The following is a 15960-nucleotide window of genomic DNA, read 5'->3' on the forward strand; positions in this document are numbered from 1 at the left end:
CAAGTTGCAGTCCACAGACATTATTCCGGGATTAAAACTTCAATTAATCAAGTGTACAAAACCTCTGTGTGACAGCCATGCCCTCCTAAGCACACAGACTGCAAGGAAACCACAGCTATAGATCAGTCACGGATATACTCCGACATGAAGAAGGTTGCCCATGGCTTACAGAGAAGGAGTCAGAGCTTCAGCATGTATATCAGGTACTAAAAGGGAATCTATCACCAGGTATTTGCTACCTAATGTGAGAGCAACATAACGTACAGACAGAAAGCCTGATTTCATTGATGTGTCACTTGCTGGTCTGCTTTCTGTAGTGTTTATTGTGTTGCCACACAATAGCTCACAAAAGGCCAAAACCATCACTCACATTTATATTAAAGGGTGGAAGGGTGCTCTACTTACGGACAGCCCCTAACCATCCCTCCTCAACATATATACCCCGTTTCTCCCACCAATCAGGTGCGTCCTTGTTTTTTGCCACAACCCCTCTATTTCCCCCTGTGACCCTACCCCATTCTTCAATACCAAACGCCATTTTAATACACCTCCTGCCATGGGTCCCTCCTTTCATAACATAGATTCCTTATATAAAACCCACCCACAGCCTGGGCATGCCTCCTAGTCATGGACCCTACCTTCTAGCCTATTTGGGTCACAGTCCGGACCTTACTGGGAGATAAATTGCAATACTTGTCACTGAACAGTGTATGGATCTGCGGTGTTCTGCTCCATACATGCTTACATCTGGCTGCTGACAGAGCAGATTTCAGTTGATGGGTGGGGGTGGCGGCTATGGGATCCCCTCTGGTCTTATACAGATGACCTATGCTATGGGTAGGTCATTAATAAATAAGTTCCGGACAAAACCCTTTAAACTATCTATACACCTCCATAAGTAGTCACCCAACTGTTATTCTTCCTGACTTCTCTACATGTATGCATTTGTGGCTGTGGTTTATCTCACCCAAGAACAAAAGGATTGAAATTCAACATGCTCGCCCTTCTTTTTATCTGCTTGGGGAGACTTGGGAGACCCTTATACACATAGGATAACATAGGATAGTTGACACGTCCCTTTGAAATGGGCTTCAATAAAAATTGCCAGAAATTACCAATCAGATTCCACATGCCTGCAATCTGGTTCATATAGGTAACATTTCCCAACACTGTTGTGGTTTTTTTGAAGTCACACTAGCCGAACATGGTGTCAATGGGTTAATAATAAGCCAGTTTCTCATACCTCCCAAGACTACTTGTCATGTGCTGCCTTTCCTCTGGGGTGTATCCCATCCAGTCCTTGTGCACCTGGCTGTAGAGCTCCTCTCTCAGGCAGTACTTGCCATCCTTTGGGCTTAAGCATCCTACCTAGGATTTAGAAAAGAAATGCACGGATATTAAATTTAGACGAAGAACCTCTCACATTACAGATACGTGAGGAAGGCCGTCTATTCTAGATAGATATGCTAAACAATAGGGTTCAAATAGTCGACGGTGATAAAACAGATCATAATACATCCAACCTTGTTATTTAGATATCAGGTCATAAAAGTCTGAAACTTTATACCTCCGTCCTCATTCAACTGTTCTCATTGGGGCCTCAGATGAATAGAAGGTCACTGAGCTTAGATGAAACCGCTCAAGGTTAATCTTTTCATAAAATGAAATGATTTCAGCAGCTATCGCCTCGTAATTCAAATTAGGAGACAAAAACAAGTTAATCCTTTAATTGGGTGTAGCGGGTGTATCTGTCTAATACAAGATTTGCATATTGGCAAGATCTCTCAAGCTCATAACTGGCATTTCTCCAGAAAAATACATCCCATATAAGTTACGTATTCATATTAATGCCATAGTTTAGGGAAGATAATTGGCCTATAAATATAAAGCCACATAGAGCTGTTGATTGATAGCTTTCTGGTCCTTATATTCACTATGGAGTAGGAAGGGGCCTCTTGAAAGCCCAGGACTTTTTCGACTTCTAAAACATGTGAAATAAAGAAAATATGTAATAGTAAATATGCTAAATTAATTATTTAATTGGCCTGTGGCTAGACTTCACAGATGTACCAACATGGCAGCCATGAAGGCCTTCAGCAGGTCCTTTGCTACAATGGCAACCCAATGGCAACTACGTTGGATCGCAATGCGGATTCATGGATTGAAATAATCCTTAAGGATGTATGTGAGACTGAATCTCCGGAACGTGATAAGCAAGAGACCTTACAATGACTAAAGATAATCTTTGGACAATAAAGAATTTTAATGTGTAAAAATATAAGGCTTATACGTCTGTTCTGTAGTAATCTACATTCAGTTTAGTAGAACCACTCAGGAACCAGTGTGACCATAAAACACCCAAAAATGGACTTTTATTATGCTTATCTGAAGCAGGCTCAGCCATAATTTTACTAAGAAGGCAAGTACATTCTCTATATACAGGGTATGACGGCAGCTACTTGTTAGGCAATCGTCAGTGTAAGTTTCCAGAAAAATACACGATAAGTTGATTTTGGTTCATAATCCTCAGTAACTCGATCATAAACAGGAATAAATTCATACCTCATCCAGGGCAGACAGTAGCTCTGTGTGATCTCTGGGAAACATGTTGGATTTTTCTAAGCGCTGTATGAGGTCATGTTTCCGGCACGGCTTCAAGGCTAGAAGATGAATAAGCCACTCTTGAAGCGGTCTTCGCTCTCCATTCACTCGGTTACATTTCTTGGCTGCTGGTGTTAAGAACACTGGAGGACGATGACTGGGTGAGGAGCTCTGGGGTCCAGACTCCATATTGTTCTTACCGGATATCTTGACACATTTGCCTAGAAGAAATGAATGCAAATGCTTTGTAATATGTTATAAGGACATGAGACATCTTATACAATTCCCCTCAATACTACAAATACATCAATACACCTCATGCTTGGTTTTTAGGATACATAGTGTTTTTCACGTTATCAAGGTCTATGGCTACGGCTATCACTTAAGATTGCCATTTTAAAGACCATATAGAAAAAACACATTTCCCAATTTATGTATATATGGACATGTATGGTTTTATATCTTTGCCTGTGTGGATTTGATTGGTTGTTACCGACATCTGGTGAGAATTTCATGTCAATAACACTTTTAGAAATATATTTACTTTTGATGTGTCCAATACTTTTTTCACACACTGTATATCCTCAAAGGGAATCTGTCATCAGGCTTTTGCTATGTAATATGATGACAGCATCAGGCAGGGGTTAAAACACCGAACTTTAAGGGAACCTGTCACCAGAAAAATCCACTATTAAACTGCAGATATGGGGTTAATCTGCAGGTTAATAGTGTTACTAATCTCCCCGGGGACTGCATGTAGCCGAATAACGGGTAGAAAATTAACTTTTTTCTCCCTGGTAGTATTTGGTTTCAGTCACAGAGGTGGTGCTGTTTTACACACCGCTCTGAGTATACGGAGCGGCAGCGGTAACTGCGCCCCTGGCCCTGACAGCCATCCCCAATGCAGAGCCAGTGTCAGTCAGCGCCGCGGCGCGGTTACAGATGCTACTCTGTATTCTCAGAAAACCCAACAAAAAATGGACAATAGAGCTAAAAAATGGTATGAATTTATTCAGAATATATTAAAAATAAATCAGATAAACAATAATAAATAGCCAATGAATGGAGACACAAAGAATATTAAAAGACACAATAGATAAGACATACAGGCAACACACTAATGCCCCATCCAGGTGAAAAATATCGCAGGTTGTAATCAAAGTAGCCACTTAATAAAGCAAATATGCTGCATATATAGTTAATCTCAGAATAATACATAAAAAATTATATAGAAACTAGCAGTATTAAGTATGTAGGCTAACAGTTCATGGAAACCAGTCACCACCCTAATATCGGACCAAAATATCAATAAAGACAAGATGAATAGTACTAGCAATAAAGTATCTATGGTTCCACAGGGGGACGAGAAAAATAATAAATGCACCAAAATAAGAGATAGTACAATTAATAAGGAACAAATGCAAACAAAAAAAGGTTGTAATGAATAATAATGGATGATATTTGTTGATGCTAAATAGTTAATATATTAAATATAAAGTGCAAAGTGCCAATAGTCCAATATAAGTAACCCCAAAGAGTAAAGCCAGAAATAGCCCAAATTCACTTAGAGTATATAGATGGCCAATGCATATAGAACTGATCTGGGTAAGTAAATCATATAATACAGTGCAAAGTGCAATAAATTATAGGGAACAATATCCCCCAACCATAATGGTTGCTCAGATCAGTAAATACTTTAGGCTAATATAGATTTGACACATAAGAAGTAAGTCAGGGAAGGAGATTTAAATAGACACATGCTAGAAAAAGAAAGAGAAAACTACGGGGCCAAAAATGATAAGGGAAAATGACAAGTACACATAAGCGACCCTGCACCTGGACGCGGGAGGGAGCCCCGACGAGCGTTTCGCACACTGGTAGGTGACCTTGCTTATTTTTATATGTTGTTCTAACCCTCAGTAAATAATCTCACTTTCCTACTTTCACCAGCTTGTACATGTTCTAACCCCACTGAGCATTTGCTTTCCCTGATCTATTTCAAGTCTGATCTATCCTGTATTCATGGGAACTATTCAGACCAGACAAACTCGTTCCTCATAATCAGGTTCCTTACTTTTACGGCTCTTGTCTTCAAAAGCATATGTCACCTACAGATGTATTTTAAACTTACCGTACTTGAAGGATGAAGAGAAAAGAATAACTATCTATCTATCTATCTATCTATCTATCTATCTATCTATCTATCTGTATTACAAAATGTACAAAAGTATTGAGACACCTACACTTTACACCTATAAGATATTTTATGACATCCCAGTCTAAAACCATAGGCATTAATGAGTTGATCCCTCCTTTGCAGCTACAACAGCTTCTATTCTGCTGGGAAGACTTTCTACAAGATTCTGAAGTGTAAAACCCAAGTTAAAAACATAATTAGCAAATTCCCTGCAGTAAATTAATAAATAGCAATAGTGCATGACAATAATATAGGGTGCTTAGTTAACATAATTTTGATAAAAAAAAATGTAAAAGCCCTCCTACCGCGTCAAGATGACCCTAATTGGGAGGGTCCTAACCTGTAATATTAACACGTTACCATTTGTCATGTAAATAATTGCTGAGAAGGACTGAACTCGGCTAGTAGACACACAGCCATGGGGAAACACATGAATATAATGCCCAGCTTAAAGAAAAGGCAGACCACACCTTTATATGTACTGAGTGCAAACAAGCTGAAATAAAAAACCTAAAGAGATGAACTGCTATATAAGTTGGTGCACATGCAGCATGTAAGTGCATGTTCACACTGGCCTAGATATTTTATAACATCCCAGTCTAAAGCCATAGGTATTAATGTGGAGTTGACCCTTCCTTTGCAGCTACAGCAGAGTGCTGGGAAGAAATTCTACAACATTCTGAAGTGTGTCTGTGGAATTTTTTGATAAATTTATCCAGAAGAGCATTTATAAGGTCAGAGACTCGTGTTGGATGAGAGGGTCTGGCTCGTAATCTAGTTCGTCTAAAATTTTGGCACAATTCTGGATTTTGCCAAAGTATTGATGAGTCAGGCCCATTTTGTTTAACCCCTTTCTGACATAAGACGTAATAATCCGTCCATGTGTCCTGGGCCTATTTGACCAGGGACAGATTGCTGCGCAATCACCTGCGCACACGGAGAGTGTGCAGGCGATCACCGCTGGGTGCCAGCTTATTCTGACAGCAGGCACTAAGTGACAGGAGCAGTCACAAACCGCTCCCGACACTTTAACGACTGAAATGCTGTGATTGAACACTATCGCAGCATTTCGGAAACCGACAGAGGGCTGACAGCCCCTCTGCCTTTGGATCAGAGACCCTGCAGCGGGACGTGGGGTTTCGACTGTTGCCATCGTGACTCGATGTCATCATTACGACGTCCAGGTCCCCAGACCTAGGAAACTTGCTGATCATGCCCAGTGTTTGTCTGTCAGTGCAGAGCTGACGGTTTCTACAGCTTGTAGTATCCACCCACATATGGGGTATCGGCGTACTCAGAAGAATATTCACAACAAACTGTATGGTGCATTTTCTCCTGTTACCCTTATGAAAATGCAATATTCTGTGCTAAAAACGTATTTCTGGGGAAAATTTTATTTTTTTTAATTTTTACGCCTCAACATTATTAACTTCTGTGAAGCAGCTGAGGGTTCAATGTGCTCACCACACATCTAGATCAGTTCCCTGAGGGGTTTAGTTTCCAAAATTGTATCACTTCTGGGGGATTTTCACTGTTTAGGCACATCAGGGGCTCTTCAAACGTGACATGGCATCCGCCAATTGTTCCTGCAAATTTTGCATTCAAAAAGTCAAATGGTCAAATGGCGCTCCTTCCCTTCCGAGCTCTGCCATGCGGCCAACGGTGGTTTTCTCCTTCATATGGAGTATCAGCATGCTCAGGAGAAATGACAACAAATTTTGCGGTACATTTTTTCCTGTTACCCTTGTCAAAATAAAACATTTTGGATCTGAAGTAACCTGAAGGGTTAATAAACTTCTTGAATGTGGTTTTGAGCACCTTGAGGGGTGCAGTTTTTAGAATGGTGTCACTTTTTGGTATTTTCTAGCATACAGATCCCTCAAAGTGACTTCAAATGTGATGTGGTCCCTAAACTACCGTAAATGGCGTTGTAAAAATGAGAAATCGCTGGTCAACTTTTAACCCTTATAACTTCCTAACAAAAACAAATTTGGGTTCCAAAATTGTGCTGGTGTAAAGTAGACGTGTGGGAAATGTTACTTGTTACGTATTTTGTGTGACATATCTCTGTGATTTAAGGGCTTGAAAACTAAAAGTTGAAAAATTGCAAGATTTTCACCAAACGTCCTTTTTTGTTTCACTAATAAACGCAAGTCATAGCAAAGAAATTTTACCACTATCACGAAGTACAATATGTCACGAAAAAACAGTCAGAATCAGTGGGATCCAATTGAAGCGTTCCAGAGTTATAACCACATAAAGGGACAGTGGTCAGAATTGTAAAAATTGGCTTGGTCATTAATGTGCAAACCACCCTTGGGGGTAAAGGGGTTATATCTCATGTCTAATATGTCTTGTTGCGCTAAAATGTTGCCATCTGTACACATGAACCATGAGCAACCATGACATGAGCAACCACTTTTGTTTTTTTGGAACCAAGTATCAAAGTTTTATTATTTTTTTATCTAATTTATCCATCATAATATGTATGTCTTAATAATCAGCATATATTGAATAAATGACTTCTGATTAATTTTCTGAGCAAACATCTATTTTACTAGTGAAGTAACAGCAAGAGCACTGGCCAGCTTAGCTAAGATATATTCCACACATACTTTAACTTTAAATACAGAAATGGCTGCTCTCACAGCTATTCGATTCTTACATATCAGGTTGCTAGGCTATTCATGCAGGAAAAGAATATCGATAAAGACAAACACGCTAATTGGGCCCTGAAAAGAGTAATTAGTGAGAAAGTGGAGGTTGGAGTCGACAGAGCTAGCTGGAGGCTTGTTAGCTAATGCTCAGAAAGCAGGTGCACTCCGCTAAACCCCCAATGCCGCTCAGGTGGAACGCCCCTCTGAGAATGGCAGAAGCAGAGAGACTCTTAACTCTACTTATACCATGCGCTATGTGAACACGAGCTATGCTGCCTGCTGATAAAAAGGCACCATATAAGCATATAATATTTGTCAGTTTTCAGACCGAAAGCTAAAGCAAAGAAAAATATAATGTAATGACAAAAAAAAAAAAATTTTTCTGATTTGATTGATGTATGCATAAAAATATAGTTGTCTATAAATTTATTTAAATAATATAAATAGTGCAAAACTAAAATCAAATTACTGTGTTTATTTTTCATAAAGTTTCCCTTTCTAAACTATGTCCCTTTCCCTTCCTCCCATCCCTGCAACACATACATTTCTCCAAGGTTCCCAGTTTACATTTTTTACATCACCAGTGCTACTATACTATACTGGTGATCTGCTCTACAAATCCCAGTTTGCACTGGATTGCACAGTTTTCTGGACAACTGTGGATCATTGAAAGTATTGTGGTGATCTGCAGAAAATCATAATACAAAAACATACTCTGACACATAGTAAGGTTTTTAATATTAGACAGTGTAGGGCCATCCCGATTAGGGTCACCTTGTCGAAGGTGGGATGGCTTTTATGCTATTTTTGATCAAAAACAGTTTTACCAAGAACTCTGTGTTATTTAAATGCACTTTTGCTTTTTGCTTATTTAGTTGCATGACGGTTTATGTTACTTTTGCTTCTTGTAGGTTTAGAAAATCATAACCAGTTGTTTTCTGTTAGTTTCTGGTACAAAAAAGTTCAAATACTAGTCATAAAAAGAAATGCATGTAGTAACATATACTGTACATCTTGCTAGAAGTTAAAAATATTTCTTTAAAGGGACTCTGTCACCTGAATTTGGAGGGAATCAAACACCCGAAAAACCCCACCTCTATGGCTGAAAATTGTTCCCTCCCAATTCAGGTGACAGAGTCCCTTTAAGAAGGGAACTGTAAACAGTACTGTCAACAAACTTTACTGAAATCTACTGTATAGAACTCTACTTCTTACCCCACTTATCACCCACTTCTTCCTCTGCCCCTGCCTCCTGAACACGCGATATGCTCTTTAAAAAAAGAGCTCAGCTCCATCTTGTTCAGGCAAGAAAGCTTGCCAGCTCACTGTGGAGTCATGCTATTATACTCTTTGGAGTGAGGAAGGGGAGGAGGGTTTAGGTGCAGTGAGGAAATAGAGAAACTGAGACACACAATTCTTTTACCTTTCCCCAGAGTTGGATTCACATCTACACTGCTCAGTACTGCTTAATAATTCCCTCCATGCTGCTACTATTTCTTCTCTGTGTGCTAATAAAGGAATAAAGAACAGGAATATATCCCTGTTTATGGGGGAGGTTACAGCAGCTAGTCTCCTTCCACCAGCTTAGAGTCAATTGCAAAGGTAGCGATGGCGCCTGCAGAGGAAAAACAGATGAAAATGCAGGATACAAGTCATATAAAGGCCAGGAATACTGTTATCCCAATATACACACACAAACGTTTTTTCTGAAAAGTTACTTGAAAGCACCGTTGCCCCTCAAGGAACTTTTTCCTTACATTAGTGTGCCGATGCCGATCTGGGAGGTAAACATGCTTTTTTTTAAACCTTTTTAGGCACGTTAGGGGCTAGGTTCAAATTGCGTTAGTGCAATCCGTTTAGCGGATACGCTAACGGATTGCGCTAACGCAATGTCCAAAAAGGGATTGCGTTCAGCAATCCCGCTAGCGCAGATGCCCGATCTGCGCTAGCGAGGAACGGACCCTGAACGCTGCAAGTAGCGTTCAAGGTCCATCCGAAACTAATGGCACATCGCAGACGCATGCCAAAAATGGCATACGTTTGCGATGCGTTAGCGATCCGTTAGCACATTGCAGTCAATGGGTGCGCAAACGGATCCATTACATAGCGTTAATTGCGACAATTGCGCCATGTAACGGAGTCCGTTAGCGGACACCCACTAACGCAATGTGAACCTAGCCTTACTCAAAAGGGTTTTTCCAGTAGTGGACAACCGCTTTAGTGTACAAATGAAAGCTGAGACTAACAATTTGCGGGGTTCCTCCAGTATTGCCAATAATTAGGTAAGATTATCCTGCACTACGGATATAGGGCGCCTATACTTAGCTACCTCTTGTATATCTTTTAAGTGTAGTGCTATAACTACTCAGAAAATCCCAGGGGTAGGACATTTCCTTCTAAAATGATGATGTCTGTGTTTTGTTTTCAAAGTCCTGCAGGTCCTGTATGTACGGGCGAGAAGTAGGGTAAATGGATTTTTAATAAGATGAAATGTGGAAGGCATGCGTCACTCAGCCTTCATTACATGCATCCATCACTTGCTAAAAGGCCTCTATGTAAGCTCTTAGGACAGGGTTCTAGGAAGTCCTTCATATCAGCAGTTAAATCCTACGTGTGTCTATATTCATCACAGCTTGTACTTAATCCACTCGGGCTGACTGTATGAATTTTAGCTTAACTGAATGACAGTAAATCCTTCATTGAAGGTGAAGGCTGAGCTAATATTGGCACCCAAACTGTGCGGAAAACATATGTCTTGATTTCCCACTCATAAATGAATCATCAGCTGAAAGCTTGAATTTACAGATCAGTAATCAGCCATATACCATATGGCACACAACCTCCCTGCCCCTTAGCAAACATGGCACTATCAGAACACCTCTGCCCTAATACTGACACCTCCTCGATCATAAGCATTCAGAGCTGTAAGATATGGTTTTCATGTTCTTTCACGTTAGCTGATATGCCTCTTGCATTTTTTAATACCAGTTAAATACCTGAAAATGTCTGCAAGTGCCAACAGAATACATTTACAAAGATATGGCAGCGGCGTCTTAACGGACTAACCCCTCTATTCTCATCTATCACAATGGAGCGCTGCCTCGTTTTGTTTTATTTTATACTATGTGATCCAATAAGCCTGTAGATCCCGAGGCTTGCACCCAAATTGGTGGATTTCGTGATGTTTTCCTTTCCCTTTTATAAGAAAAATAAAATATTTAGGCAGGCGTGGAAAAAAATGCAAAGTTAGAATGTTTTAAAAGTAGGAGTGTTAATAGTTTATTCTGATCAATCAATAAAATGTGAAAATGAATGAACAAAAAAGAAATCTAAATCAAATAAATATTTGGTGTGACCACAATTTGCCTTGAAAATACCATCAAAGCATCAATTCTTCTAGGTACCCTCGTACTCAATTTTGCAAAAAATTTTAATGCATTTTTAATGCAAATTTTCAGCTGCGTTTTACAGTACCAGCAAAGTCTATGAGATGTCAGAAATATCATGCACTCTGCTTGTTTTTTGATCCTCAGCATTTTGTGCTTTGCTTGGTTTTCTCCACAATAGAACATGTCACTTCTTTCAGCGTTTTTTCAGCGTTCTTCATCCATTGAAAGTAATGGATGGTGAAAAACGCTGAGAATCCACATCAAAAGATGCAGGTATCAGGTTTTGCAGCATTTTTTGTGCCAAAACCTGATTAAATAGAATGATATACATATTGTTTTGCACTGAACTTTATCAGCAAGTGCAAGAAACAAATGTAGCATGGCAAAAACGCAGGAAAAATGCATAAAAACGCAGCAGAAAAACCAAGCAAAACACTGAAAAATGCATAGTGTGACCATAGCCTAAGAAAGCCCCCTAAAGAAGTGTGGACGAAACACGCGTCGGGGTGGAGGGAAACGGCATCGACTCCACACAGTGAGTAAGTACAATCTAGAGACTTCATGCTTATAATTCATAAGTTACTATCAGCAGTATTTTGCCTGCATAGGGTCTATTGCTCTTAAGTCCAGGACTAACACGGGCCATTTGGTGCCTGGTAGTGGTCTATGATAATTGTAGAGACATATCCCCTTTTTCAATTGGCACATGCACTTTAAATATAGCATGAGTTGCACACAGTATAATTTGATAAGAGGAGATGTTTATCATCTCTAGAACATAGTATTGTACACTAAAGGTACCGTCACACATAACGATATCGTTAACGATATCGTTGCTTTTTGTGACGTAGCAACGATATCGTTAACGAAATCGTTATGTGTGACAGTGACCAACGATCAGGCCCCTGCTGGGAGATCGTTGGTCGCTGAGGAAAGTCCAGAACTTTATTTTGTCGCTGGACTTCCCGCTGACATCGCTGAATCGGCGTGCGATGTCTTCACTGGTAACCAGGGTAAACATCGGGTTACTAAGCGCAGGGCCGCGCTTAGTAACCCGATGTTTACCCTGGTTACCGTTGTAAATAAAAAAAAAAACACTACATACTTACATTCCCGGTGTCTGGTCATGTCCCGCGCCGTCAGCTTCCCGCACTGACTGGTGAGCGCCGGCCAGCCGTAAAGCACAGCACAGCGGTGACGTCACCGCTGTACTTTACGGCCGATGCTCAGTCAGTGCGGGAAGCTGAAGGCGAGGGACATGACCAGACACCGGGAATGTAAGTATGTAGTAGTTGTTTTTTTACATTTACAACGGTAACCAGGGTAAACATCGGGTTACTAAGCGCGGCCCTGCGCTTAGTAACCCGATGTTTACCCTGGTTACCCGGGGACTTCGGGATCGTTGGTCGCTGGAGAGCTGTCTGTGTGACAGCTCTCCAGCGACCAAACAGCGACGCTGCAGCGATCGACATCGTTGTCGGTATCGCTGCAGCGTCGCTTAGTGTGACGGTACCTTAACACATTATACTACATATCTCTATTCAGGATGTTTAATGGAGTCCTTAGCCATGAGTGTCTCTCACATCGGAGGTCACTAGATGTTTTTAAAAATTTGGTTTTGTATATAAAAATAAATCAAAGTTTTTTTATTGCAATTTAAATTTGATTCTAGCAGTGCTTATTCTGTTCACTCGATCACCTACAAATAAGGGGGGATTATAGCGTAACGGACGGATCATATATAAGTATCAGGTTTTGCAGCATTTTTTGTGCCAAAACCTGATTAAATAGAATGATAAACATACTTTTTTTGCACTAAACTTTATCAGCAAGCACAAGAAACAAATGTAGCATGACAAAAACACAGGAAAAAATGCACAAAAGCGCAGCAAAACGCAGCAGAAAAATACAAGATGAACCAAGCAAAACACTGAAAAACGCCTAGTGTGAACATAGCCTAAGAAAGAACTCAACAGGAAGGTTGTTCCAAACATCTTGGAGAAGTAACCACAGATCTTCTATGGATGTGGGCTTGCACAAATATTTTCATTCTGCATGTAATCCCAGACAGACTCAATGTTGTTGAGATCAGGGCTCTATGGAGGCGAAATCAACACTTCCAGGACTCCTTGTTCTCTATACTGAAGATATTTCTTAATGACATTGGCTGTAAGTTTGGGGTCATTGTCCTGCTGCGGAACTGATGCTTTTTTGAAGGCAAAGTTTGGTCACACCAAATGTACATTGGAGTTAGATTTTCTCTTTTGTTCGTTCACTTGGAATTTTGTGAATTGATAAAAATAAACTACCGGTATTACCACTTCTATTTTTTTAAACATCCTTACTGTGCAATATTATTTCCACACCTGCATAAATCTTTTGAACATTACAGTATATATACAATTGTACATATATTTTAACATACTTATTATTGGACTGCTGTGGCACATGCTTCTCATGCCATCCGCCAGTGATCTGTCACCCATATATATCACTGTCTTTACAAAAATGTGTAAGTTCACATACATAAATTTTTATAGTATGATGCGAGATTGTATTAAACACAAATGTCTGGAAATACAATATTTTTTTCTGCCAAAGGGCCCATCTAATGGGATCATGTATGGAAAGTGCTACAAAGAATTATAAAATAGCAAAAAGTATAGCCATTAAATTGTGACTGAGACATATTAATGATATAATTGATCTCTTCTTTAGCTGCACAAAGGATATGGCAACTAATGTACTTGTAACATCTACATAGATGAGTCGCCTCTATCATTCTAGAAGTATTGTGTGAAGGGAATGGTACTCACTAGGGTTTGATCTACGGGCTGGACTGAAAGTCTCCATATTATAAAATATAGGCAATACTAACTGATGTTTCTGAAATTAAAAAGATCATAAGAATGGATCAATACAACAAAGGATGTGATTTTAGCTTAGGGAATACATACATGGGCCATCTGTATATCCAAAACCAGACACTATCATAACATAAAATGGCTTTCCTGTACTAGAGAACCCACTGTCATAAGCCCTTTTAACCCCTTCATGACCTTGGGATTTTCTGTTTTTCCATGTTCGTTTTTCACTCCCCTCCTTCCCAGAGCCATACATTATTTATTTTTCAGTCAATATGGCCATGTGAGGGCTTATTTTTTGCGGGACGAGTTATACTTTTGAAGAACATCATTGGTTTTACCATGTCGTGCACTAGAAAATGGGAAAAAAAATTCCAAGTGCGGTGAAATTCCAAAAAAAGTGCAATCCCATGCGTGTTTTTTGTTTGGCTTTTTTGCTAGGTTCACTAAATGCTAAAACTGACCTACCATTATGATTCTCCAGGCCATTATGAGTTCATAGACACCAAACATGTCTAGGTTATTTTTTATCTAAGTAGTGAAAAAAAATTCCAAACTTTGCTTAAAAAAAAAAAAAAGAAAAGAAAAAGTGCGCCATTTTCCGATACCAGTAGCGTCTCCATTTTTCGTGATCTGGGGTTGGGTGAGGGCCTTATTTTTTGCGTGCCGAGCTGACGTTTTTAGTGATACCATTTTGGTGCAGATACGTTCTTTTGATCGCCTGTTATTGCATTTTAATGCAATGTTGCAGCGACCAAAAAAACGTAATTTTGGCGTTTCTAATTTTTTTCTCGCTACACCGTTTAGCGATCAGGTTAATGCTTTTTTTTATTAATAGATCGGACAATTCTGAACGCGGCGATACCAAATATGTTAATATTTGATTTTATTTTTATTGTTTTATTTTGAATGGGGTGAAAGGGGGGTGATTTCAACTTTTATATTTTTCTTATTTATTTCATATTCTTTTTAAACATTTTTTTTCTACTTTTGCCATGCTTCAATAGCATCCATGGGAGGCTAGAAGATGGGCATAGCACGATCGGCTCTGCTACATAGCAGCTCCTATGTAGTTTAATTACAGGCATGCTATGAGCGCCGACCACAGGGTGGCACTAACAGCAAACCGGCATCAGCAACCATAGAGGTCTCAAGGACGTCTATGGTTACTATCCTGACACATCGCTGACCCCCGATCATGTGACGGGGGTCGGCGATGCGCGCATTTCCGGCCTCACGGCCAGAAGCGGTAGTTAAATGCCGCTGTCAGCGTTTGACAGCGGCATTTAACTAGTTAATAGCGGTGGGTGTATCGCAATTCCACTCGCCGCTATTGCGCGCATATGTCAGCTGTTCAAAACAGCAGACATGTCGCTGCTTTGATGTGGGCACACCGCCGGAGCCCACATCAAAGCAGGGGATCTGACCTTGGACGTACTATCCCATCCGAGGTCAGAAAGGGGTTAAAGAATATGGTGTTAAATTATAGGGTCCCCTGTTAAGGATCCTTATTTCTTGGCCAGGATGAACAGCAGATATGAAAAGTGGCGCTCACTCTGATCTTTCCGCACTACACAGATAATCCTTTAATACAAATGATACAGGAAAGATATATATCTTGGAACCATGTTAGCCAGCCTGATGAAGAGACCTGTGTAGTCTCGAAAGCTTCCAATTTGTTACCATCTTTTCAGTTGGCCATTAAAAGGTATCAACCACTGAGGACTCTCAATTCTAAATATTAATACAAATGGGCATTCTATACTGTCCAATTTCTCCTGTGGCATTGCTGTGGTGAAACTGAACAGTTATGGTGCCCATACATCTTAGGCTACTTTCACACTAGCGTCGGACTCGGCCCGTCGCAGTGCGTCGGCCCGATGTACCGACGCTAGCAGTGAAACGGAGGCACAACGGAGGCAGCAGATGCATTTTTCCTGCGCATCCACTGCCCCATTGTAAGGTGCGGGGAGGTGGGGGCGGAGTTTCGGCCGCACATGCGCTGTCGGAAAAAGCGGTCCGTCAGCAGCAAAAAACATTACATGTAACGTTTTTGCTCCCGCGGTCCGCCACAACATGGCGCAACCGTCGCACGACGGTTGCAACGTGTGTCAATGCATCGCAATGCGTCGCTAATGTTAATCTATAGGGCAAAAATGCATCCTGCAAACAACTTTGCAGGATGTGTTTTTTCCCCTAAACGACGCATTGCGACGTATTGCAAAAAACGCCAGTGTGAAAGTAGCCTTAGG

General features: G+C 40.4%; 1 protein-coding gene across 2 annotated transcripts in view; it reads right to left on the reverse strand.

The window, feature by feature from the left end:
* The window catches only part of ELL3 (elongation factor for RNA polymerase II 3), a 143804-nt gene that overhangs the window by 24502 nt on the left and 103342 nt on the right, over positions 1 to 15960 (reverse strand). For both annotated transcript variants that reach the window (XM_069766143.1, XM_069766142.1), the window contains 2 exons: positions 2563 to 2822; positions 1244 to 1368 (listed from right to left, as the gene is read on the reverse strand). In XM_069766143.1, coding sequence (XP_069622244.1) covers positions 1244 to 1368; positions 2563 to 2822 — 385 coding nt within the window. The remainder of the gene's footprint in view (positions 1 to 1243; positions 1369 to 2562; positions 2823 to 15960) is intronic.

The sequence above is a fragment of the Ranitomeya imitator genome, chromosome 4 (assembly GCF_032444005.1).
Source record: "Ranitomeya imitator isolate aRanImi1 chromosome 4, aRanImi1.pri, whole genome shotgun sequence".
NCBI lineage: Eukaryota > Metazoa > Chordata > Amphibia > Anura > Dendrobatidae > Ranitomeya > Ranitomeya imitator.